This window comes from Podarcis tiliguerta, assembly GCF_965153285.1.
Source record: "Podarcis tiliguerta genome assembly, chromosome: 14".
In the NCBI taxonomy this organism is placed as follows: domain Eukaryota; kingdom Metazoa; phylum Chordata; class Lepidosauria; order Squamata; family Lacertidae; genus Podarcis; species Podarcis tiliguerta.
In genome coordinates this window covers 2718502-2742114 of record NC_139547.1, presented here as the reverse complement: position 1 = coordinate 2742114, position 23613 = coordinate 2718502, and the positions used below count along the sequence as shown (strand labels likewise).

At 42.5% G+C, this 23613-nt stretch overlaps 1 protein-coding gene across 2 annotated transcripts in view; it reads left to right on the top strand.

The window, feature by feature from the left end:
• The first annotated feature begins 8017 nt into the window (after positions 1-8017).
• Positions 8018-23613, top strand: part of MTMR10 (myotubularin related protein 10) — a 55149-nt gene continuing 39553 nt past the window's right edge. For both annotated transcript variants that reach the window (XM_083412758.1, XM_083412757.1), the window contains exons 1-2: positions 8018-8381; positions 14171-14231. In XM_083412758.1, coding sequence (XP_083268884.1) covers positions 8328-8381; positions 14171-14231 — 115 coding nt within the window. In that variant the 5' untranslated portion in view covers positions 8018-8327. The remainder of the gene's footprint in view (positions 8382-14170; positions 14232-23613) is intronic.

Genomic DNA, 23613 nt, shown 5'->3' with positions numbered 1-23613 from the left:
CAGATGCACATGGCATTACTCGGGTGGCCCTCTTTATATTGAAAAGATTATTTCTGGAAATGCAGTCAAGACTGGAGAAATGGAGAAACTCAACTCACACCCCTGATTCAAATGATGTCCTCTCTCTACAACTTTCCCAACTGCATCTATGCCATTGCAAATGGACATTAGAACTTCCATGAGGGGGAAAATCCAAGGTGGAGGTGATCTGCAGCAGCATAATGGAGCGGGGGAGCAACCTTGTCCAATCCCAACTGCCCTTCGAAAAGCTGCTTTTTCTGCTCAAAAAAGGCATCAGGGTAAAGGTAAAGGGACCCCTGACCATTAGGTCCAGTCACGGATGACTCTGGGGTTGCGGCGCTCATCTTGCTTTACTGGCCGAGGGAGCCGGCGTTTGCCCGCAAACAGCTTCTGGGTCATGTGGCCAGCATGACTGGTGAACCAGAGCAGCGCACGGAAACGCCGTTTACCTTCCCGCCAGAGCGGTACCTATTTATCTACTTGCACTTGACGTGCTTTCAAACTGCTAGGTTGGCAGGAGCAGGGTCTGAGCAACAGTAGCTCATCTCGTCGCGGGGATTCGAACCACCAACCTTCTGATCGACAAGCCCTAGGCTCTGTGGTTTAGACCGCAGCACCACCTGTGTCCGGGTAGGAATGCACAAATTTGCCTGATTTGGCTTCTCTTGGTTTCTAATTTTTCCACTCTTAAATTCGGTTCTCCACACACACACCAGCATTTTTTTAGTAGTCCTTATGAAAATTCAGCAGTATTTCAGTGTGAATTTATCATAAAATACAAATCTTTGTATGCCTAAAATACACACTTTTGCGAAAGTTTTCCCAAATATACTCTATTGTGTGCTATTTTCACTATTCCATGCATTTCTTTGCACATTTTAGTACTGTCGTACCTTTGAACGGAATCAAAGTGTGGCTTCTGATTGGCTGCAGGAAGTTCCTGCAGCCAATTGGAAGCTGAGGAAGCCCCATCAGACATTCAGCTTCCAAAAATAGCTCGCAAACCGGAACAGTCACTTCCAGATTTGCAGCGTTTGGGAGCCAAAACATTCAAGAACTAAATTGTTCAGAAACCAAGGTACGACTGTACATGCATTTTTGTAAACATAGGTTGGCTAGAGAATCACACTGCAAAATTCAGAGAAGTGCTAATTTCTAAGGAAGGCCACATTTCAGTTTGTGTATTGTTTCAGAAATCGTGGATTAAGATATCTAATTAAGATAGTACTACTAATCCAGAATACAGCAGCTAGACTTGTGACTGGGAGTAGCCACCGGGACCATATAACACCAATCCTAAAGGATCTACACTGGCTCCCAGTACATTTCCAAGCACAATTCAAAGTGTTGGTGCTAACCTTTAAAGCTCTAAGCGGCATTGGCCCTGGATACCTGAAGGAGCGTCTGCACCCCCATCATTCAGAGTGGACAGAGATCTAGCTCCGAGGGCCTTCTGGCAGTGGAGCCCTCCCTGTGGAACACCCTCCCATCAGATGTCAAGGAGATAAAGAACTCCAACTTTTAGAAGACATCTAAAAGTTCCTTTCCATATCAGGAAGTTTTATTATGTTTTTATGTGTTGGAAGCTGCAAAGAGTGGGAGAAACCCAGCCAAATGGATGGGGAATAATAATAATAATAATAATAATAATGATAATAATAATAATAATATCTCACACCCCTACATCAGGCTACTGTTACACGTCTGCACACACATGTCTTGGCCTTCACAGTCTTGTATTATCTGTTTGGCATAGCCCCAAATTCCTGCACCTTCCTAAAAATCATTTGTTAATGTACCCTGTAGGTCTCTATAGTTCCTGATCAAATTATGTCGAACAGAGGTGATTGCCTTAAGTGATAGCATCACATGGGTGCTGCTGCCTTGTGGAAGAACTGTTAATGGACATTTGATAGGAAGGGACTGCTTCAGAGCACTCCAGATGCGGTGGGGGTGGTGCTATCTTTGAGGTACAGCAAGGGTGGATAGGTAGACTCTAAGGGAGAAAATTGAAGACTTGCTTAAGGGACATTTGTATTCAATGACTGCAGAAGCAGCGAAAGAGGAAATGAAACTTGCTTTATGAATAGAAGCAGGTGAAAGTTATGAGACCTGCTCAAGAAAAGAAAGAGCAGCTGCATTGTACCCTGATCTACAAGTCAATTGCCAGAATCTCCCACAGAAATGCTGGGAATTGGGAGAAATTTAAACGGAGTGGTGGGTGTTCCTTTTCCCCTCCCTCCTGCATCTAGCTCCCAGTCCCAATGTGGCAAACACCAGCAGGTGCAGAATTGTGTGCTGGAGAACCAGCTGATACGTACCCCACAAACCTGCTTTTGCAAGCATTTCCATTTTGCACACACCAGACATGCACAATCTATTCACAACTAGCTCTGCACCCTTATGACACAGGAGGAAAAGAAGATGAAGCTTCATACCGAGCCAGACCATCTAGCCCAGGATGGTCTGCACTGACTGGCAGCAGCTTTCCAGGTTTTCAGGCCGGGAGTCTTTCCCAGCTTTCCCTGGAGATGTTGGAGACAGAACCCAAGGCCTCCTACGTGCAAAGCAGCTGCTCCACCGCTGAGCTCTGCCCCCTGGTTGTGCGGGTTATTCAGATACAGCAAATGGGGAGTTGGCAAGTGGTTTTTTCTTCTTTAAAAAACTTATTGGATGTTTTTGTGGAAAGAGTAAATCTGGATTAAATGTGGGGAAATCTGGGCTGGCAATGATGTTCATGTGGACGCTGAGAAAAAGGTGCATGCAAGATAACACTAATCCCACAATAAACCCTTGTCTGGAAGCACTCTTCATTTATGGAGAAAAGCCTTTAATTTACTACAGCTGCTAGAGACATTGATTCAATTTGCACATACACTGTAGAACCAACATGCTAAAATCTAGATTATTTCATATTCATATTGTTATTTCTAAGAGAAACTTAGCATTTAACAATGAATAAACAACAACTAAAACCAGATTTAAAAATTTGAAAATCTGATCTATTTTTCTTAAATTTAAAAACCTTACTTTTAAAAAAAAAAAAAACTTGATTTTTATTTCTCCCTTGTCTTAGCAAAGCTTGCAGGAGTCTTCCATGAAAGGTGCACATATATGCACCCTGTAGTCTCAAAGTTGTGCACTGGGACTGAGTTGGATGTGCTCCTACACGGGCATATTGCTGGTGTAGCACAGTGGCCATTGAATCCTGTAGCCTCCTGAGCTTCAGCACAGAACGGCACAGTTACTTATACAAAGGTTAGCTTTGTAGCATTACAACTAAATAATATATGATAATTTATTTCCTTTTGTGAATAGCATTCTATTATGAGTAACGGACGTTCTTCCTATTCTTTCCAGGAGGCTGCTTTCCCCCCTGCAAAGGTGGAGGTTTCTTTCTTTTTAATCAAACCATTAAGCACATTACCTAACTAAAAGAGGATTCCAGCTATTGGGATGGAAAAGTTAATTTTTCACAGATTAGAGGTCAAAGGTTTATGTTTAACTCCTGGTAGTCCTATTACGTACAATAAACTTAAAAGTATTACAGCTGGATCCTGAGTTGCTTTGTATGTAGAATCCCATTTCAGTGGCTCTCCTCTTTCCCACTCACCAAGGGGTTTTTTTTGGTGGTCACTCTGTGTCTCCTCCCTACACTTAGCATTTTGATTCCCCTAACTCTTAGGCTTAAGGAGACAAGTCAATCTGCAAGCCCCTTCTTCCCCAGCAGAAAAAGCAAAAAGACAAAAATAGGAAGCCAGACACATGAAAGGGAAACCTTCCCCAATCTGGCGCCCTCCAGGTGTTTTGGACTACAACACCCATCAGAGCAACTGGAGGGTATCAGGTCAGGGAAGGCTGTTACAGAGTGTGCGCACAATGGAATCCAGAAACTGGCTTCACATACCTACACCCACACCTCACTGATATATTGAAGCAAAGGCTTTCTTTGAGACTCCTTTTTAAGCATTATCTCAGAAGTTGTTTACACCATCATGATTACAACAATGACATGTAATAGAATTTGGTAGCCTTGCCATTCACAGTTTACTTTTGCATAACAGTTTTGTGCAATTACATGATCATTTGGCTTTGCATGTCTGGTGATGCTATTTGATATAATATGCAGATGCCTTTCATTGTATGCCTGTATTCCATCAGCAAAAAACAAAACAAAACAAAACAAAACCACAAACCCAGCAGCATCATTATGAAGTGATGTGTTAACTAAGCCTTTATCCTTTGTTTCTGGTACTGAAATGATTGTCATACAAGTTAATCCAAGAATAATATGGAACTCTCTGAAATGACACCTTTTCTTATCTTTGTATTTTTGTGTAAAGCATTTTAAACAAAAAATATATATTAAGGACTGTATTTTAAAATGTAATAGCATCTTAATAAATTCAAATTTTGTTTTTAAAAATTTGTCATGGAAAATCACAACTCACTTTGTTTTCTTAACTAGATGTTGAAGGGAAGGAAGATAAAAGAGTATATGGAAAAATATATCAAAATTCTCCAGGCTTCAGGCTTAAAATAGGTGAGGAAGGAGAGGGCACGGAAGCTGCACTGGCATAAGCTCCCATTGTGGCAGGGAAGACATTGCTCTCTCCCCAATGCACAAACAGAATCTGGCCAAACTGGTAGAATTTAACAGGGGTGATGGGAGTTCTTCATTCACTGTACCTAAGCACAGCAGGCTAGCTTACAGGAACTAAAGGAGCAAGGGGTAGTGGCTGCCACCCACAGCATCTGCCACCTGAGGTAATTGCCTTCATCTGCTTAATACAGTGGTATCTCTGGTTACGTACTTAATTCATTCCGGAGGTCCGTTCTTAACCTGAAACTGTTCTTAATCTGAAGCACCACGTTAGCTAATGGGGCCTCCCGCTGCTGCCGCGCTGCCGGAGCACGATTTCTGTTCTTATCCTGAAGCAAAGTTCTTAATCCGAGGTACTATTTCTGGGTTAGCGGAGTCTGTAACCTGAAGCGTGTGTAACCTGAAGCATATGTAAAGCACAAGTTTAAATAGGAAGAAAATGCCTTACCCTCACCCAGGCATGCACACCCACCCTGTGTTTTCTGCCATGTCCCCTCCCAGCCATGAGAAAAATGCTTCCCCGCATGCTACTCTGGAAAGGCTCTGGTAATTCTTTTCTGTGGAATGAGGATCACAACAGCCAGCATTCTTGCAGAGATAGTTTTCTCCCCTAAAATAAAAAAGGTTTGAAGCCTAAAAGGGCAAAGGTTGGAGAAACTGGGAAAGGGATGATTTACCGCTGTGTGTTTAAAACTGTTAAACAAAAACTCTTAATGAGAAAACACAGGATGAAATCCAAGTGCATCTATGGAGGTGAAATGTGGCCTATATGCCGAAGTTTAATCCAAGGAGACCTCCAGTTAACCGTTAAACAGAGGGATGAATTCTGTGCTTTCCGCTGTGTTCATACTGACTAATAAGCAACCTGAAAGTGCACTGCTTTTGAAGCCAATATTTGTCTTAACACTACCAAAACAACACATACCAGTAAATTCAAGAAATTCAAGAAAATAAATGTCTAATATGCCAAAAGTACACTTTTGGCATATCTTTACACTTTCCTCAATAAACATAAATGTAATAAAAGAAATGAATAAAAAGGTAGTAAAGGGAATTTTGTTTCATTTTGCTTCTCTAATGTTTGAAAATTCACCAGCATCACAAAGATAAAATTTTGTTGCACCAAATTCAGATACTTAGGGGTTTTGTTGTTTAGTCGTTTAGTTGTGTCCGACTCCTCGTGACCCCATGGACCAGAGAACGCCAGGCACCTCTGTCCTCCACTGCCTCCCGCAGTTTGGTCAAACTCATGCTGGTAACCTCGAAAACACTATCCAACCATCTCGTACTCTGTCACCCCCTTCTCCTTGTGCCCTCCCTCTTCCCCAACATCAGGGTCTTTTCCAGGGAGTCTTCTCTTCTCATGAGGTGGCCAAAGTATTGGAGCCTCAGCTTCAGGATCTGCCCTTCCAGTGAGCACTCAGGACCGATTTCCTTCAGAATGGAGAGGTCTGATCTTCTTGCAGTCCATGGGACTCTCCAGAGTCTCCTCCAGCACCATAATTCAAAAGCATAAATTCTTCGGCGATCAGCCTTCTTTATGGTCCAGCTCTCACTTCCATACATCACTACTGGGAAAACCATAGCTTTAACTATACGAACCTTTGTTGGCAAGGTGATGTCTCTACTTCTCAAGATGCTGATACTTAGGGGTACATATAACCAAAAACCTCAACAAACTATACATCCACAATTACAAGCAAGAGGCAAGAAATTAACAAAGACTTCAGGAAATGGAACTACACCAACTTCACCCTCTCAGACAAAATAGCCATGATCAAAATGATCACTCCCCAAAATTAACTTACCTATTCCAAACCTTCCCAATCTGGATTCCCCCAACCCAACTCTGTAGATGGTAGAAAAAAACCACACTCATTTATTTTCTCGCACAAAAAACCAAGAATAAGCTCCAAATATGTGCACCTCCTTTCCTCAGAAGCAAGATGGGGAATTCCCAGCATAGAACTACATTGCCAAACAAATGCACCACATAATCCCATACATTCTAGAGGATGAGATAAAACAATGAGTCCACTGTGAGAGAGACTTATTCAAAAACACCCCCATCACAGCATACCCATGCCTCCAAAACAAAGGAAAATCCCCACAACGCTAAACAGGTTTACACAAACTAGGGGACACCAAATACCCTGGCTAACACACCACCAACTGCATGCCTTCTTAAGACAACCCAGCAGTTAAATCAGCTGCCACTAGGCCCTTGACCACCGCCGAAAACCTCCTCCGAACAGCAGAGGGACACGGCAAGGGGCTGGTGCAGTCAAACCTCCGTTTTTGAACGTCTCAACTGCCAAATGTTTCAGAAGCCGAATGCCGAAAACCTGGAAGTGAATGCTTCTGTTTTCAAACACGCCCCAGAGGTTGAACAGCTTCTGAGGCACGTTTTGCATTTTTTTTCATTGACTTTGCAGCCAGCCCATTGATCCTTGGTTTTTGAACGTTTTGGAAATTGAAGGAACCTCTGGATAGGATGTTCAAAAACTAAGGTTCCACTCTATCCACAATATACAGAATGCTGTCCCAGAATCCAACAAACCCCCTCAACGAAATCAAAAAACAATGGGAGTGTGTCCTAGGCTACGAAATAAACCCTACGCAGTGGACTAGAGGGGAGCTGGCAGGCAGCCCTGCCCCAAGTGAGCCCGGACCAGGCTGACATTTCCAGGGCCCCCTCCCCCCCACCAGGCTGGAAATGGGGAGGGCAGGAAGGGGCAGAAACTTGCTTTATTTTTTGGATACATTTTCCCCTTAAATTATGGAATAATGAAACATATAATCTATGGATTTAAAATGTTTAATGCATTTTGTTAAGGTTCAATTTCTTTGATGAATAAAAACAATGTCTTAATTTAATTCAATAAATGGTTGCCTATAAAAATGAAATAATGGAAAATATAAAACCCTTATGATTATTTGGTTCAATAAATTTTTGCCCTAAAAAATTAAAATAGTTGAAAATAAAAAACCCTAAATTCAATGCATGTGTGCCTTAGCAATGTTTTACTTGATTGAAAACGGAAAAAACCTCCCGATTATTTTATTCAATAAATGCCTGCCTTTAATTTTTTTAAAATGAAAAGGAAGCCCTCCAACGCCTTTTGCGGCGCCTCCTGCACCGCCTCGGGGAAGGGCCGCGGGCCTAGCACGGGGGAGGGGAGGCCTCCGTTCTCGCGGAGCGGCCGCGTTTGACCCTCCGCCCCACCGTCCGACACCTCCCTCCTTTCGCAACCAGCGTTGCTAAGAGACGAGAGGCGAGAGGAGGGCGGGGTGGGAGAGGAAGAATCAGCTGCCCGCCCTCCCCCGTCACGCCCCGCCCCGCGGCCTCTGGCTCCTGCTATTGGCCTTCCCCGTGGGCTGCGGCTCCTCCCCTTCCGGGGCGGGGCGCCGGAGCCTCTAACTCCCGCCTCGGTAACCTTCAGAGCGGCGTGAGGATGGCGGAGGCGGGGTCAGGAGGGAGGGAGGAGCAAGCAGCGGCAGCCGACGCGACGACGGCAGCGGAGGGAGCGCGAGCGCGTGACGCCAGGGGGCGTGGCTTCTCCGGCGTAGTAGCCGCCGCTGCCGCTGCCGCCGCGGGCGTGAGGTGGGGCCAAGAGGCGAGCCCGGAGCTCCGAGGGAGAAGGAGCGAGCGAGCGGCGAGCGGGGTCGGCCTGGCTCGGGAGTCGCCGCTGCCGCCGCGGTCATGTTTCCTCTCAAGCCCCCCAAGGCCACCTTCAAGTCCTACCTCTTGCCTCAGGTAAGGCGCGGCTGTTTCCCCCTCCGGGGTCACTTTGGCTGTGAGGTGCGAGGAAGCCCCTTTCGGAGCTCCGGCTTGAGCTGGAGGGAGCCGCCGCCCTCGCCCTCGCCCTCCTGCTGCCCCGCGAGTCTGGGGCAGGAGCGAGGGCGCCCCCCTCCACCTCCGTGGGGCCCCGTAAGAGAACAGCGCAGCCCTTGTGTCTCGCGGGGGGGGGGGGGGGCTAAGCGGATGACGGACCGGCTGCAAATCCAAGAAATAACAGCGATGATAATAGGAAGCCTAGAATCATGCACGCGCGTGTTTCGATGTCGTCGCTCGCCCTGGGACCTTAGAGTGGAGGATGGGAAATAAATAATAACAATAAGTGCAATTCGCACTGAGTTCAGTGGGACTTCTTTCAGTGGGTATCATGATTTGGTTTGTTTTTTTACAGCTGAAGTCACCCGCTCCTGTCTTTGCTTGGTGGGACTTGAGGAAACACTGAGTAATGCACAAGTTTAATAATAATGATAATTAACAATAATAATAAACTTAATATTGCAGAAGTTGCTTAGCTAAACATCCGCACTCTGAAATGTAGCAGGTGGGAGAGGCTCCAGTGTAGCAGCGTTCGTATGGAAGCTTCCTTGGCAGCAAGTCAACTCCATGGGGCTGATTTCTGGGGAAACATGTCCTGGAGCAGGGCTGTCACCTTGCAGTCCTAATGCATTACTTTGCAATGAGCCCTCTTCCTTCCTTGCCCTTAGTGCAACTTAACTCTTGAGGAAAGTGTGTCTAGGAAACCAGCTTGCAGTCTTGTGGGATTGACTTTTGCGTTAACGTGTTTAGGATTGCTTTCTTATGCCCTGGTAAAGAATGCTATCCTACACATACCTCTTCTTGGAATAAGCCCCATTGGGGTTTGAGTCTGCATAGGCATGCATAGAATGGCAGTGTGTGAGGCATGCAGTTTGTTTTACTGTTTCCTCAGAAGCAAGCTCCATTGTGTTCAGTCTGTGTGGGCTTGTTTGTTAATAGCCTGAAGGATCAAAGTACAGTGGTACCTCGGTTTACAAACTTAATCCGTTCCAGAAGTCCGTTCTTAAACTGAAACCATTCTTAAACCAAGGCACGCTTTCCCTGATGAGGCCTCCCACTGCCGGTGCCCTTCCACCGTTCGGATTCCGTTCTTAGACAGAGGTAAAGTTCTCAAACCAAGACACTATTTGCGGTTTTGCAGAGTTCGTAAACCAAATCGTTCTTAAACTAGACTGTTCTTAAACCGAAGTACCACTGTATCACAGTCCCACTTTCCCAGAAAGTGGGCTGTGGAGATTCTAAGAACAATTATGCTAATAATTTTAAATACAATGTTTCTGAAATGTATACAGAGCTTGATGGAAAACTCTTATTTCAAGCAATACAGTACTAAAATCATGCCAAATTTGGAAGAAAAATAGGATTGTTGGTTCTGTATCATCCCCAGGAAAGTGACAGAATAACACATTCCTTAAAACTCACAGCTAACTTCTTTCTTTTCTGTAAAACTCCAGTTTTCTCCTGTAGTTAGTGAAATGGGACAGCAGCCAAATGGCTCCTTAAACCAAGGTTACAGTCGCCAAAATGGAATGTCTAGTTGCAATTTTTGAGCAGGACGGCTCTAAAGCCTTGTTTTTAAAATAATGCACTGGCTGTGCTTGATTATCAGTTAAACATCTGGCTAGTTCAGGTGACAACCTTGAACTAGGTTAAGAGCTGAAAGAAGAAAAATCACTTTATCCAGGGACAGTCCACATATATTCCCACTTCTTTTTCTTAATGGTGACAATCCCATTCACAATGTAAGAATATTCTTCACAACTTTGAGCAGGGCCATGGGGTGGGGTAAGTCAAGACAAGCTACAACAATTGACTATAATGTTGTTCACTGCTCTTGCTCAGGCTTTACAGAAAAAGCATTTTGGTTCATGAAATTCATTCTGATTGTGCATGTAAAACATAACTGATAGAATTCTACAGGATATGGTGTGAAAACAGTCAAGATCCAATGATCCCTAGACATGCACCTCCATATGGTAGAGATGTCAGGTGCCATCCTGGCACCCAGGCATCTTCACTTGGTTGCAAGTGGCCGATAGCCAGGTGCAAAATGCACCTGGTGTCTGGCTAATTTTGAGCACTGACAAGGAGCCAACAGTTGCAGGGTGAAGGTCAGGCAGACTGAAGCTCAGAACGAACACAGACTTTAATCTTTGAGAATTCTTGGAAAAGAAGTGATGTCCCTGCAGACTGGAGGTGTTGTCCCTGTCTTCAAAAGGGCGGGGGGAGACCCAGTAACTATTGACTAGTGAGCTTGACATCAATTCCAGGAAAGGTTTATAAACGACTTGAATGAAGGAATTGAGGGGATGTTCATCAAATTTTCAGATGACATCAAATTGGGATGGGGGAGCTAATGCCACAGAAGACAGAATCAGGATTCAGAAAGACCCTAACAGATTGGAGAGGTGACACTAACAAAATAAATTTCAGTAGGAACAAATGTCAGGTTCAGCTCTTGGGCAGGAAGAACCAGCTGCACAAATATAAGATGGGAGACACCTGTCTTGTTAGTAGTACATGTGAAAAGTATCTAGGGGTCTTGGTGGACTGCAGCCTAATGCAGCAGCAAAAAAGCTAATGCTGTTCTAGACTGCATAAACAGAATTATAGTGTCCAGAACAAGGTAAGTAATAGTCCCACTCTATTCTGCCTTGGTCAGACCACACCTGGAATACTGTGTCCATTTCTGGGCACCACAATTTAAGAAGGATATTGACAAGCTCAAACATGTGCAGAGGAGGGTGACCAAGATAATCAAGGGTCTGGAAGCTAAGCCATACGAGGAGAGCTTGAACGAGCTGGGTGTGTTTAGCCTGGAAAAGAGGAGACTGAGAGGAGATACAATAGCCATCTTCAGATATCTCAAGGGCTGTCACATGGAAGTGGGAACAAGCTTGTTTTCTTCTGCTCTGGAGGGTAGGGCCCAAACCAATGGCTTAAAGTTGCAAGAAAGGAGATTCCAACTAAATCTATTGGGGGGGGGGATTCTGTTAGTTAAGAGCTGTTGGACATTGGAACAGTCTCCCTCAGAAAGTGGTGGACTCTCCTTCCTTGGAAGTTTTAAAGCAGAGGTTGGATGGCCATCTGTCATGGATGCTTTAGCTGAGATTCCTGCATTGCAGGGGGTTGGACTGGATGACCCTTGGGGTACCTTGCAGCTCTACACTTTGTCACCTCTTTTTGTGTATAATGCCTCTTTGCATACTTCCCTTTCCCCATTATTTGGCAACTAGTTTAAATATGTGGCCTTCTTATATACTTGGCAAAATTTGTATTTCAGTGTTACAACAAGAAATAGAGTTGTCTGGCTCTCCTCAGACTATCCCTGCTTTTAAATGTCCAGTTCATAACTTGGAGGAATGGCTAATATGTTTATAGGGATTACTTTAATCACCTTTTTATCATTAGACATTCTTTGCTGTTAGCAACTACTTGCTGTTAATAGCTCAACAGGTACACAGTTTTATATCACAGTATCTTGAAGTTGAATAAAACCTGCACCTGTTAAGTGCTGAAGGCACAAACTCTAGCAAGACAAAAAATATCAACCCTGGAGCTACTTTAAATTGCCTTCAAAGTACAACAATTTGAGTATAACATTGCTTGTATCTTGTATTTCTTACTTATTTTTAAATTTAGCTGTTCGTTAAACGAACTTCAGCCTGGACACTGAGATCCAGCTCTGAAGTGAGAGGTGAGGTTACATTGAACCAGGCAGAAGGCTTTTTTGGTAGTCGCTCCCGCCTTCCCACTAGATGTCAAACAGATAAACAGCTATGTGATTTTTAAAAGACATCTGAAAGCAGCCCTGTTCAGGGAAGTCTTTAGTGTGATGTTGTATTGTGCTTTTACTATTTTTTTTGTTGGGAGGGGCTGGGGCAACCCAGTCAGATTGGCTGCTGCATAATAATAATAATAGTAATTATTATTATTATTATTATTATTACTATTAATTTTCTTATTTTTTATTATTATATTAAAAACTGGCCTGATTTTTTAAATTTTAATTTTTTAAAAAATTCCTGTTTGAAGGATTAAAGTTAAAATGCTACTTGATTCATGTTACTGAGAGATCTGAGGTTAATTTTTTTGGTACATCTAACTGATACAGCCAATTTAAACTGTAGTTTAAACAGGAGCTTTTTAGCAAATGTGAAATACCCTGCTTTCAAAACTGATTTGCCATTAAACTTAAAAGTTGACTTCCTGAAGCAAAAAGGTGTTGGTTAGTGAAATTAAAGGGCTGGGAGAAGTTACTGTTTTTTCACTGTGACATCAGATAAATTGGTGAGTAAAGTAAAAACCCTTGGAGTGGGGGTTGCTCATTTTTAAATAGGGTGAGTCCTGTTTCATACATGCATGGATGGACACAACCAGAAAATGAATGGAAAAAGAAAAGCTGACACATATGTCTGTCAAACCTGCTTACCTACTTTCCCACCCTTAGGAGTGAACAAAAGTCTTCAACAGGGAGGGGATGTTACCTCCCTTGCTTCTGCCACATAGAGAGGGCCCTGGCAGTGTGCTTCGTCTGCCTCTGTCTCATGAGTTCTGTTGCATCAGACAAAAGGCCAATGTAGTTCAACTTAGTTCAACCAGATGATCTGGGAAGCGCAGCCCCCCCCCCCCCAGAGCATGTAGGCAATAGCCCCCTTTTTCTATTGTTTCCCCGCAAATGGCATTCAGTTGCATGCTGCCTCTGAATTGTATGGTACACATAGCAATGACATTCCCTGGAACTCACTCTCATGATGCCATCTCTTCTTGGCAGATGATAGATCTTGTGGAATATTGTTTCTAATTTTGCACCATATGACAACACCATGTTGCTGTGGCAGAGCTTCTGATGAAAACTCTCCCCTGATATCACAAAAAATTGAATTCTGCCAATTACCCATTCCTGGATCAAGGTTAACCATCGTAATTACTTTAAAAAAAATAATCTGTGTCCCACTTCTTGACATAAAGCTTCTTCTTTTCTCTATCGTGTTGATAATCAAACTGATTTGTTTTCCTTTTGACCAAGCACAATTGAAATGCATTTGCTTAGATTTTTACTCAGTTTTGGAATTAAGCTTTTTTAAAAGATAGATTTTTTAAAATCCTTGTAAGAACTGTGGAAGAAAATGCAAAGAAATAGAACATGTGACTAAAAACAGCATGCCAAAAAATCCCAGTAAAAGTGAGGCTGTTCCAAAGGGCTTACACCCTCTTCTTATGCCTGAGAAAGTTTTTTTAAATCTTCATGGCATGCTTTATGCTGCAGCAAGGTGTCCAGGAGGGTTTCTCACAGTTGCAGCATGTGCAGTTGCACATGCAAAGTTGATAAGACTTCCCATATTAACCCACTTGCATAGAAGCCAGTTGTTCTGATACTGCAGATAGTTGCCAGCCTTGTTGAAAGCATAATGTTTATACAGCAGTGGTCATGCACTGTATTTGCTACAGACAGTTATGTCTGTGCCATAACAGTCTCAAATTGAGAGCTAAGGGCGGCTACCTATGTTTCTTTTATCTTTCTTTAATATCCTCTCTCCTTCTCTTCATTTGCTGTCTCTCTTGGTCCTTTTCTTTTCTTCTTTCTGCACACACAGCACGAGCGAGAGCTATGGGTTATGTTAGAATATGTATTTCAGGCTAGGGTTCTACAAGCAGTTTAGATTAGTTCAAGTATATTACATCTCTCTTTTATCACTATTGTGTTTCAGACTGAAGACAAGATAGCACCGGAGCCTAGACTTAAAAAATTGGAGCCAGTTCTTTTGCCAGGTAAGCATTCTATCTGTTGCAGTGTTTTGGGGCCCATATGGGTATATGCAGGAACATGTTTGTCAATCTTTAAGATACCTCTTCCTAATTCTGACATCTGATCCTGTTCTACTCGGTGTTAGAAACTGGGGTAAAAAGGCTATTTGCCCCAACCTCAGCACTAAAATAGTATGTCTAGTTGCATTTTTTAAAAATTCAGCAATACTTTTAATTTGTTTGTTTCATTCATTCAGTCAGTCATTCATTCAGCCTTTATTGGCATAATTTAGACAATAAAATCACAAGAGAGAGAAATCATGCATGAAACATTGGTAATCCAGACATACTAAACATATAAGACGTATAAAAGACTCGGTAGTCACCATAAAGTAAAATCAAGTAGTTTTAAATTTGACTTTAAAAATCTTGGCTAAATATCCTGAATAATGTTGAAGAGAGGGCAACCCAAAATTATATGGTATATTGTATCTGGTGTATTCATACCACAAGAGCAAGGTCTATTCTGGAAGGGTATTTTTTGGAACATTCCAGACAGTACAAATGGGGGGGGTGTTTGAATGGGTTAACAAAAAAAGCTTTATGATACAAAGGGGTATCTAAATTATAAAAGTAGTTGGGTATCTTTCCATGACAAGTCTGCAAACCTACGTAAGCAGATGTGCATACAGAGGGCTGAATAGGATAGTCTTTGAAATTCATGATCTAACAGCCTCTGCTTAATGAGAGAGCAAATATGTAACTCATCCAGTAAGAGGAGAGAATCTATTGCAATCCCTATTTGTTTTAGTTTAGAGGTAATTGCAGAAAACACGTAAAATTATGTGAATCTCTCAGTAAATAAGTTAGGCTTTCAGAGTGTGTACTAAAATGAATTTTTAGCCACATTCAACCCCTAGATTTTAAGAGATGCTGATCTAGCTCAGTACATATTGTTAAAAGAAGGATGCCTTAATACCCTCAACTTTGCTATTAAGATCTGTTATCCATAAAGGCAGAAACTGATCAATCAATCAATCTTCATTGTGGTCAAAGACCAGACAGCAAAATTAACAGCAGCAACATGTGCTTCATCAGCATCAAGTGGCGGATGTAATTAAAAATTCCCTATAAACTTATTTATGTTAAAAAATAACACTCCTTCAACTAAAATCTGTGTTCCAAAGTTTAAAATCAGTGCTCATTCGTCAGCCATCACTGTCACCACGCTATTTTGTCCTTGTTGCCATAAAACAGAATTTTGTGACAGGCCTGGTGATATTCAGATAGTTGTCGGCAAGAAAGTATTTAATATAGGTTTCTTCAGAGCGGCCAGGTAATTTTCTTAATAATGGCAAAATTAGCTCTCTTCAGGTATCATGATACAAAGGGCAGTATAGAAGAACATGCACAATGGTTTCAATCTCATCAGAGTTGCATTGGCATAATCTTTGTTCAGTTGGGATGCTGTGATATGCTCTCTAATAATGCTGAAGGGAGAACGTTAAAATGGGCTCTGGAAAATGCCCAATGATGTTTAGGGTTGTCCAGGGCACTTAAGTGGGGATGTAGGTTAAACCACTGAGCCTAGGACTTGCTGATCAGAAGGTTGGTGGTTCGAATCCCCGCAACGGGGTGAGCTGCTGTTGCTCGGTCCCTGCTCCTGCCAACCTAGCAGTTCGAAAGCACTTCAGAGTGCAAGTAGATGAATAGGTACCACTCCAGCGGGAAGGTAAACGGCGTTTCCCTGCGCTGCTCTGGTTTGCCAGAAGTGGCTTAGTCATGCTGGCCACATGACCCGGAAGCTGTACGCCGGCTCCCTCGGCCAATAAAGCGAGATGAGTTCCGCAACCCCAGAGTCGGTCACGACTGGACCTAATGGTCAGGGGTCCCTTTATCTTTTAGGGCACTTAAGTAATTTGCTGGGTGTGATCTTTGAGGTTCATGTAAGGATTTATAAATTTTACAGGACTGGTTAAGGTCATTTTGGTATTCTATATCCCAGATTTGTTCTTTAATTATACCGTATTTTTTGCTCCATAAGACACACTTTTTTCCTCCTAAAAAGTAAGGGAAAATGTCTGTGCATCTTATGGAGCGAACACACTGGCAGCAGAGGGATCCCTCGGCTACAGCTGCAGTCGCGAGCTGAGGGATGCCTCCGCAGCCAGAGCCATGGCTCCCATCAGTCGCGAGCTGTGAAGCCAGCAGAGCAAGAGCCGCTGCGCAGCTATTGCTCTTGCTCTGCTGGCTTCTCAGCACAGCGGGATGGGGAACAGAAGGGGCTCTGTGTAAGGGCTCCCTTCTGTCCCTCATCCCGCTTTGCTGGGAAGCCAACAGAGCAAGAGGCACTGCACAGTTATCGCTCTTGCTCTGTTGGCTTCACTCTAGGATTCCTTTTCAGTTCCAGCAGTTCATTGGTTAAAAAAAGCAGATATCAGCCCTAAGAGTCCTGCCCACCCCTACACGTGCATGTGCCTTCCGACCCCACTGTACTTGGAATGGAGGCATGTGTCCCATGAGCCAGTACAGGGTGCATTTGCTTGGAAGTAAGCCCCACACAAGATAATGATGCACAAAAATAAGCATATTGAATGGGACTGCTTGGGGGGCTCCCTCCCACCCCCAGCATTAAGAAAGAGAGGAGAGATGAAGGGTAGGTGGCAAGCCAAGAAGGGCGGAGGGGATGAGGACAACCTTTTCCCTAAAAAGCAAACTGGGAAGTGGGGTGCGGATGAAGGCTGCCTCCTTGGTCTCTTCCCACCCCCGACCATACACAGCCTACATTTTTAACAGTTGCTGTCATGTGGAGTAGATGAATATTTATTTCCCAGAAGGCTCACTGTGAAACTCCACTTTTTCTCCAGTCCTGTAACTTAATGTGAGATTAAGCAATAACTGATTGCCACACTTGGGTGCTGATAAAGCAAGTGATGAAGCTTGCCTCCAAGCATGGATTTTCCTTTTTACTTGGGCTGAAGGGTGGAGAGAGCACTTGAGTAATGGTCCGTATTTGTTGCTCATGTATTGTGTGGGAAGGGGCCAGAAATTCATGGTAGAGCACCTGTATGCAAATGGTCCCAGGTTCAATCTGCAGAAAGGGCTGGAAACGCATCCTTTCTGAAACTGTAGAGAGCAGCTGCCTGTCGTTCTGAACAATCCTGAGCTAGATGGACCAGTAGTCTGCTTCAGTTGAAGGCAGCTTACTATGATGTTGTTCCTCTATGATGTTGTTGTTCCTCTGTCTTTTATCGGTCAGAAGCACAGAGAGATGCTGGCTTGTCCTGCACACAGCTCAACTGCATTCTACCATAGTCGTTGCAGAAAGCTTAGTTTTCCACACTTCATGATTTATTGGTATTTGAGATTTCTCCACACTTGGCAACAGACTTGCTGTTTCAACCTACTTGCAGGGTAGGAATAGTTGCCGGGTCATGAACTGCAGAGAACATAAATAAATATCATACAGGAGGCAGCACACTCCCCCCCCCCCCCCGGGAGCTGCTCCCAGATTATTTAAGCATACATTGCAAACAGATAAAGCAACCCCCTCTGTTAGCTTACAAGCTTAAAAGTGCCTCAGATCCAAGTTATCAGAATTCAGTTTTCCAATTAAAATAACAGCATAACTTTCGGTGTGTGTTTTCACTGAAGCTTTGACCCATGGAATATTTTTGTGAAACATTCTAAAACTGCAAGCAGCATGGGAGGCAGTTGCTGATGTGGGCTGAAGAATGAGTCATTATTGAGGCCAGCTGATTCTGCAAAGGACAGTCTGACTAAAGAGGAATTAGAATGTCACATCAGAAAATAGAGAATTTAAGTGTGGGGGGACTAAAGATTGATATACTGTTAGGATATATAGTGAATATTTTGCATTCTCTGTATAGTCGGAGTGCGTCCAGAGTACAAGTGTCTTACTTCCCTGTTAGAGGAGAAAAAAGGAGCTACACCTCTGTGTGATAGTTCTCTATCCTGTTGAATGCAGCCGCAACAGAGGTAGGGGAACGTCCAGCTTGTGGGCATGTAACATTGGCCCTCCATGAATCCCAGATTGGCCTGTTAGGCCCTTCCCTGTTGGAGTATGGCACGTTCTCCCCCCCCCCCCTCTCTTATGGGCAGTGCAACTTACCTTGCTCCAGGATCTTGAAGGAGTGTGCAGTGAAACCAGCTGCAGTGGAGGAGAAAAACTCAATTTTAGCAGAGGTTTCACTGCAAACCCCTTTGTGTTCCTAGAGCAAAGCCTCCTTGAGGCTTCGGAAAGCTGTCTGGAAAAATGCTGGCTCCCTTGGCCCGAAGTGAAATGAGCTCTGCAACCCCATAGTCACCTTTGGTTCAGGGGTCATTTACCTTTTACCTTTACAGGCAACAAGCAATTTACTTGTGTCCAATTGACTTGCAACTCTGCACACAAACATTGCGGTGACACAGAAGTGGCCAGAAAAAGGTGCAGAACAGTGGCTGTGTAGAGCAGAGCATGCAGTTACCCAGAATGCAACACCCACACAAATCAGGGGTTGCCTGTAATGTCAAGTGCTTGGTGGGTGGGTGAATTTTTCAAATTTGGCTCAGAAGGGGTTGGTCAGATATAACTGGCCCACCACACCTGAGGTTCACGTTTCATTTTTGTCTGTACTAGAAGGAATATCATAGCAGTGAGGAAGGTTTTTAATGCTTAAGCCCCATTTTCTCCTCACTTTCCAGACAGCAAATTAATACAGTATAAGTTTGGGATTTCCCTCCAGTTGTAGGAAGTGCCATATTTTTCGCTCTATAAGACGCGCCAGACCATAAGATGCACCTAGTTTTGGGAGGAGGAAAACAAGAAAAAAAATATTCTGAATCTCAGAAGCCAGAACAACAAGAGGGATCGCTGCACAGTGAAAGCAGCGATCCCTCTTGCTGTTCTGGCTTCTGGGACAGCTGCGCAGCCTGCATTCGCTCCATAAGACGCACACACATTTCCCCTTACTTTTTAGGAGGGAAAAGGTGAGTCTTATAGAGCAAAAAATATGGTAGTTATGAGACTTAATTGGTCATCGTTAGTAGGAGCTTACCCTCCAGTAAGTTGATATTGCTGACAGCATAGAAGTGAAATAGGCATATTGACTGTGACTTGTAACAACACAGGTTTCTATTGAATTCTGCAGAAATTTAGGGTGGCATTTCCACGGGAAAGCTATTGCTAAAGTCCTAACAAATTTTGGCCAAAAAGAGGCCTCATCTTTCACAATCAGTGTACAGAATGCATAGTTAACCAGCTAATTCAGGATGCAGGCAGGTAGCATTTTTCCCTGCTAGATCTTCTAATTTCGTCCTAGCTACATTCCATTCCTTATTCTATGCTTAGTTCTCTATCTCTAAATCAGAATATTTGAACAATAAACTTTGTTAACTTTCTATCTATGAACGTTCTGAAATTTGCCCATTTTATCAGAACTCTGTAGCTGTCCTTACTAACATCTTGAAAAGATGTAAACTCTGCTGCTGACACACTTCAGCAAGTTTAGTTGCTTGCTTGTATTACTGTTCTGATCAGAAATGAGTTAGTCACTGTCCCTATTTAACATGCTCTGTTCTCCTACCCCCAAAGAGGTAATGTAATTGGGCAGAACCAACTGATGTATGTAGTTTAGTTAATTGGTTTAGAATGTCTTGATAGGCAACATTTTGTAAATTCAAATAACAAATGTTCATCTCTTGTTACCCTTTGTTCGCACACTCTTCTTCCTTCTGTTGTGTGGGTGGGTTCAACGAAATGTCCTTTATTTACTGTTCTCTCACCCCTCTTTTCTTCCCACATTGTCAAGATGGTAGTGCTAGATTCATAACAACAGTGTGGATTTCTGTATGTTAAACACTGAACCCCAAAACATGAAATTTTAAGCCAAGTTGGAGTTGTACTGCTGTAAGTTTTTGGTAGTGTTTTTGTGGGTTGTATGTTTTTAAAAAGCACAGATTTAGAACGTTCTCTCTTTTTATATTCCTTCCCCATCAGTTGTTAGATGCATCATCAAACACAAATCACAGTATTCTAGAAGTATGTATACAGTTGAGTTATGCTATATTTTCAACCACCCCAAACCTCAGGAAACCTGGTTTCTGTGATGCTTTTTTTTTTTTTTTTTTTTTTTTTTTACATTTATAATAAAAATGTGTTAGTCATAACACTTGCATTTAAAGGAGAGTTTAATTTCGGAAGCATTGGTATGGCATGTGTCTAGTTCTATATTAAGCACTAAAATAATTTTTTACATTTGTGGTTCAGTGCAGGAAGTTCAATGACTGCTTTGGTTGTTCTGAGTTAGGAATGATTCATGTGCTAACATTCTATCCTTTATGTTTAAAACTTTTATGCAGGCTCTGTTAGAGGAGGTTGCATTTATGCATAGATGAGTAAAATTATAGGTAAGAGCTATCATCTCTAAACTAAGCTTGGACTAGTACAAATCACTGAATTATCTGAGAATACCCATGTTCCTATTTAATGTATACTTGATATAACTCATTTTTATAGACATATGGAAGATACCCATAACAAAAGTTTTGACTGAAACTGAACCCATTTTCAGATTATTGTGGTTCTTTTCCTTTGTCTACTATTAAATCTGTGAACCTCTTTCTTCAATCAGATGAGAGGATTCATACATATTTTATGCAACTAATTGTGGCCTGGATTTGGAACTGAGTGTAATGCACAAGAGGTTCTTTGTGCATATTTATAGTGGAGATCCTGACCTTAAGTGACATGCAGATGATGGTTGGTTAATTTACAAGTGCTTGGAAAGGTGCATTTGTTCTCATCTGAGCCAATGAAGGGTCAATAGCAGACCAGGTTGGGATACCAGTTAGTGTATGCCATGGTTTGCTTCTTTGGTTGTGCTGGAACAAGCTCTTACTTGGCACAACCAAATGTAGATCAAAGCTTTAGGAGACAAGGAGTTAAAGGACATGCTCAGGGCAACAAAGAAGATCATGAAAACCATGAACGGTCTGTGTAATAGCGAGCCTTCTGGGGCTTTGAACTGGTTTTCTGAATGGACATTTTAGAAAATGATTATTAATCTTACTATTTCATGAGTTTATATCATGTGTATATTTGGCTAATAAAACAATCTGTGGCCTTTTAAACTGTGGGGGTGTATTGTTTTTGTTTATTACTATGCTATGTATTTTTGGGTTTTATGTTGTAAATTGCGCTGTGATCCTAGGATGAAGGGTGGTATAGAAATTTAATAAATAAACAAAATAAAATATCCCACATTTCTCCCAGGTTGGAATTCAAGGTGGCTTCCAACATTTTAAAGTAGTATTATCAGATACAAAGTTTTTGTTTATTTAAAAAAACTAGTTAAAAACAGTAGTTAAAATACATCAAGACCCATTAGAAAAACAGTTTGGCCTGATAGCCAAGTGATCAGCATCGTCTGCAGCAGGAAGGTCTTAGCTTGCCGGCAGGATAACAAACTTTGAGCCAATCTAATCTCTCTTGGGAGGGAATCCCACACTATGGGAGCTGCTAAGAAAAGGCTGCTGACTTGTTTTGATCCATTAGGGGGTTGGACTCGATGGCCCTTGTGGTCTCTTCCAACTCTATGATTCTATGATTAGGGGGATGAGGGAAAATGAAAGATTGGGGAATGGGGAGCCTTGTGGGTGCCTCATTGGGGTATGGCATTATAACTTCAAGGTAGGGATTTGCTTTAGGTACGTCTTCTGGTTTGTTGTGTGTTGTGGGAAATGATTGACTTATCTGGGGCAGCGATCAACATTGCATAATATTAAAAAGTAATTTTTGAGACCAATCTGAAAAGCCCTACTCTTTTGCTCATTCTTTTCACTTCCATCATAATCACTTCTCTCTCATTCCTGTAAAATTTAAGTCATCATATCAAGGGATCCTACTGAACAATGTAAACTGTTACTCTTTCTACAATGTCCAAATACTTTGGTTTCCATTCTTAATTATAAAATTGCCTCATTTTGAGCCTAGCCCATATAATCTGCCATTAGTGTCAGCATCTTAAGTATTAATTCACAGGGAAGGATATTGAATAAAATCTGAACAGGTGGCAACAGTTAAGATAACAGCATGCAATTACTTCTAGATCTCTTGTGGGACCACTAACACATTGTAAGAGCTCATGAAAATTCCCTTAAAGGTTTGTCAAAAAGCACTTCATGAGTTTACAAATAGAATCTCACCAGAATGCAGTTTTTTTCCCTTTTGAACTTTAAAATAGCTACTGAGCAAGCTGAACAGAAGATTCATTTAAACATGGATTAGAGGAAATTTACATATAAATGCTTGGTGCATGCTAATAAACCCATTCTGTTTTAATATTCCACTCTTCAGTAAGAACTTATGTGACTGAAAATGCTGTGAGACCATAATCAGGTCAGAACGCAAATTTATTCAAGGTTTTTTTCACTTTAATATACTAGTTTGCTCTCTGGGTACAGTGCATGTGTAAACCATTATATGGTTGAGAACTACATCCATCTAAATATGCTATAAGCTACTGCTGCTGTACCATAAGTGCACCAGGTGCTGGGAGAAATTGTGAGAGTTTTCCCTAGAGAAGTCCTGTGTCCTAGGTAAGACTGAATGATTTGCTGGGATAAGTTCCTACTTCAAGTCACTTCACTTCATGGGTGGCCTTAGCAAACCACGATTTCTGATCCTCACTACTTTTTTGCCCGCCCTCCCCCAAGCTACAACTGTCTTGTGGCAGTAATGGTATACAGGTTGATATATTCTGGATTGTTTTATTTGATGTTTTAATGTGTTGTAAACCGCTTTGAGATGGTTTTCTTTAAAATATTGAGCAATATAGAAATGATGATGATGATGATAATAATAAATAATGTAAATGCCACCACAGAAAGAGTGCCTCGACATTCCGTTGTGGTGACAGCAACCTAGGTTTAAGGTGCCATTTGGAGATGAGCTTATATATCTGCGTTTCTGATAGTGGCAGGAAGGCATCATAGGGCCCACCTCCAATTCAATACTACAACTTCTTATTTTTCCACGTGCCTATATCCTTTCCCCAGAATATATCCTAGGACATTTCCCATGTCAGCTGAGTGCTTGCATTGGTGCTGGATTCCTAAAATGTACTGGAACAAATGAGCTTTTACATCAGAAATGACCCAATTGTAGAAATGTGCAGTAAAAATAAAATTCTTAGTCAAAGTTTTACAGCAAACATAAGCACGTGTTTAAAAGCACAGATACTGCTAATATGACAAGCAATATGGTACCCACCTGTCAGGGAACTGCCATCGGCAGGACAGGAGGTGCCAAGGCTCTCTGAGGTAGAGAGAGACGTAACACCTGAAGAGGGAACCAGTAGGGGGCGAACACGAACGTCAAGGGAAGGAGAGTCGGAGGAATGGCTCA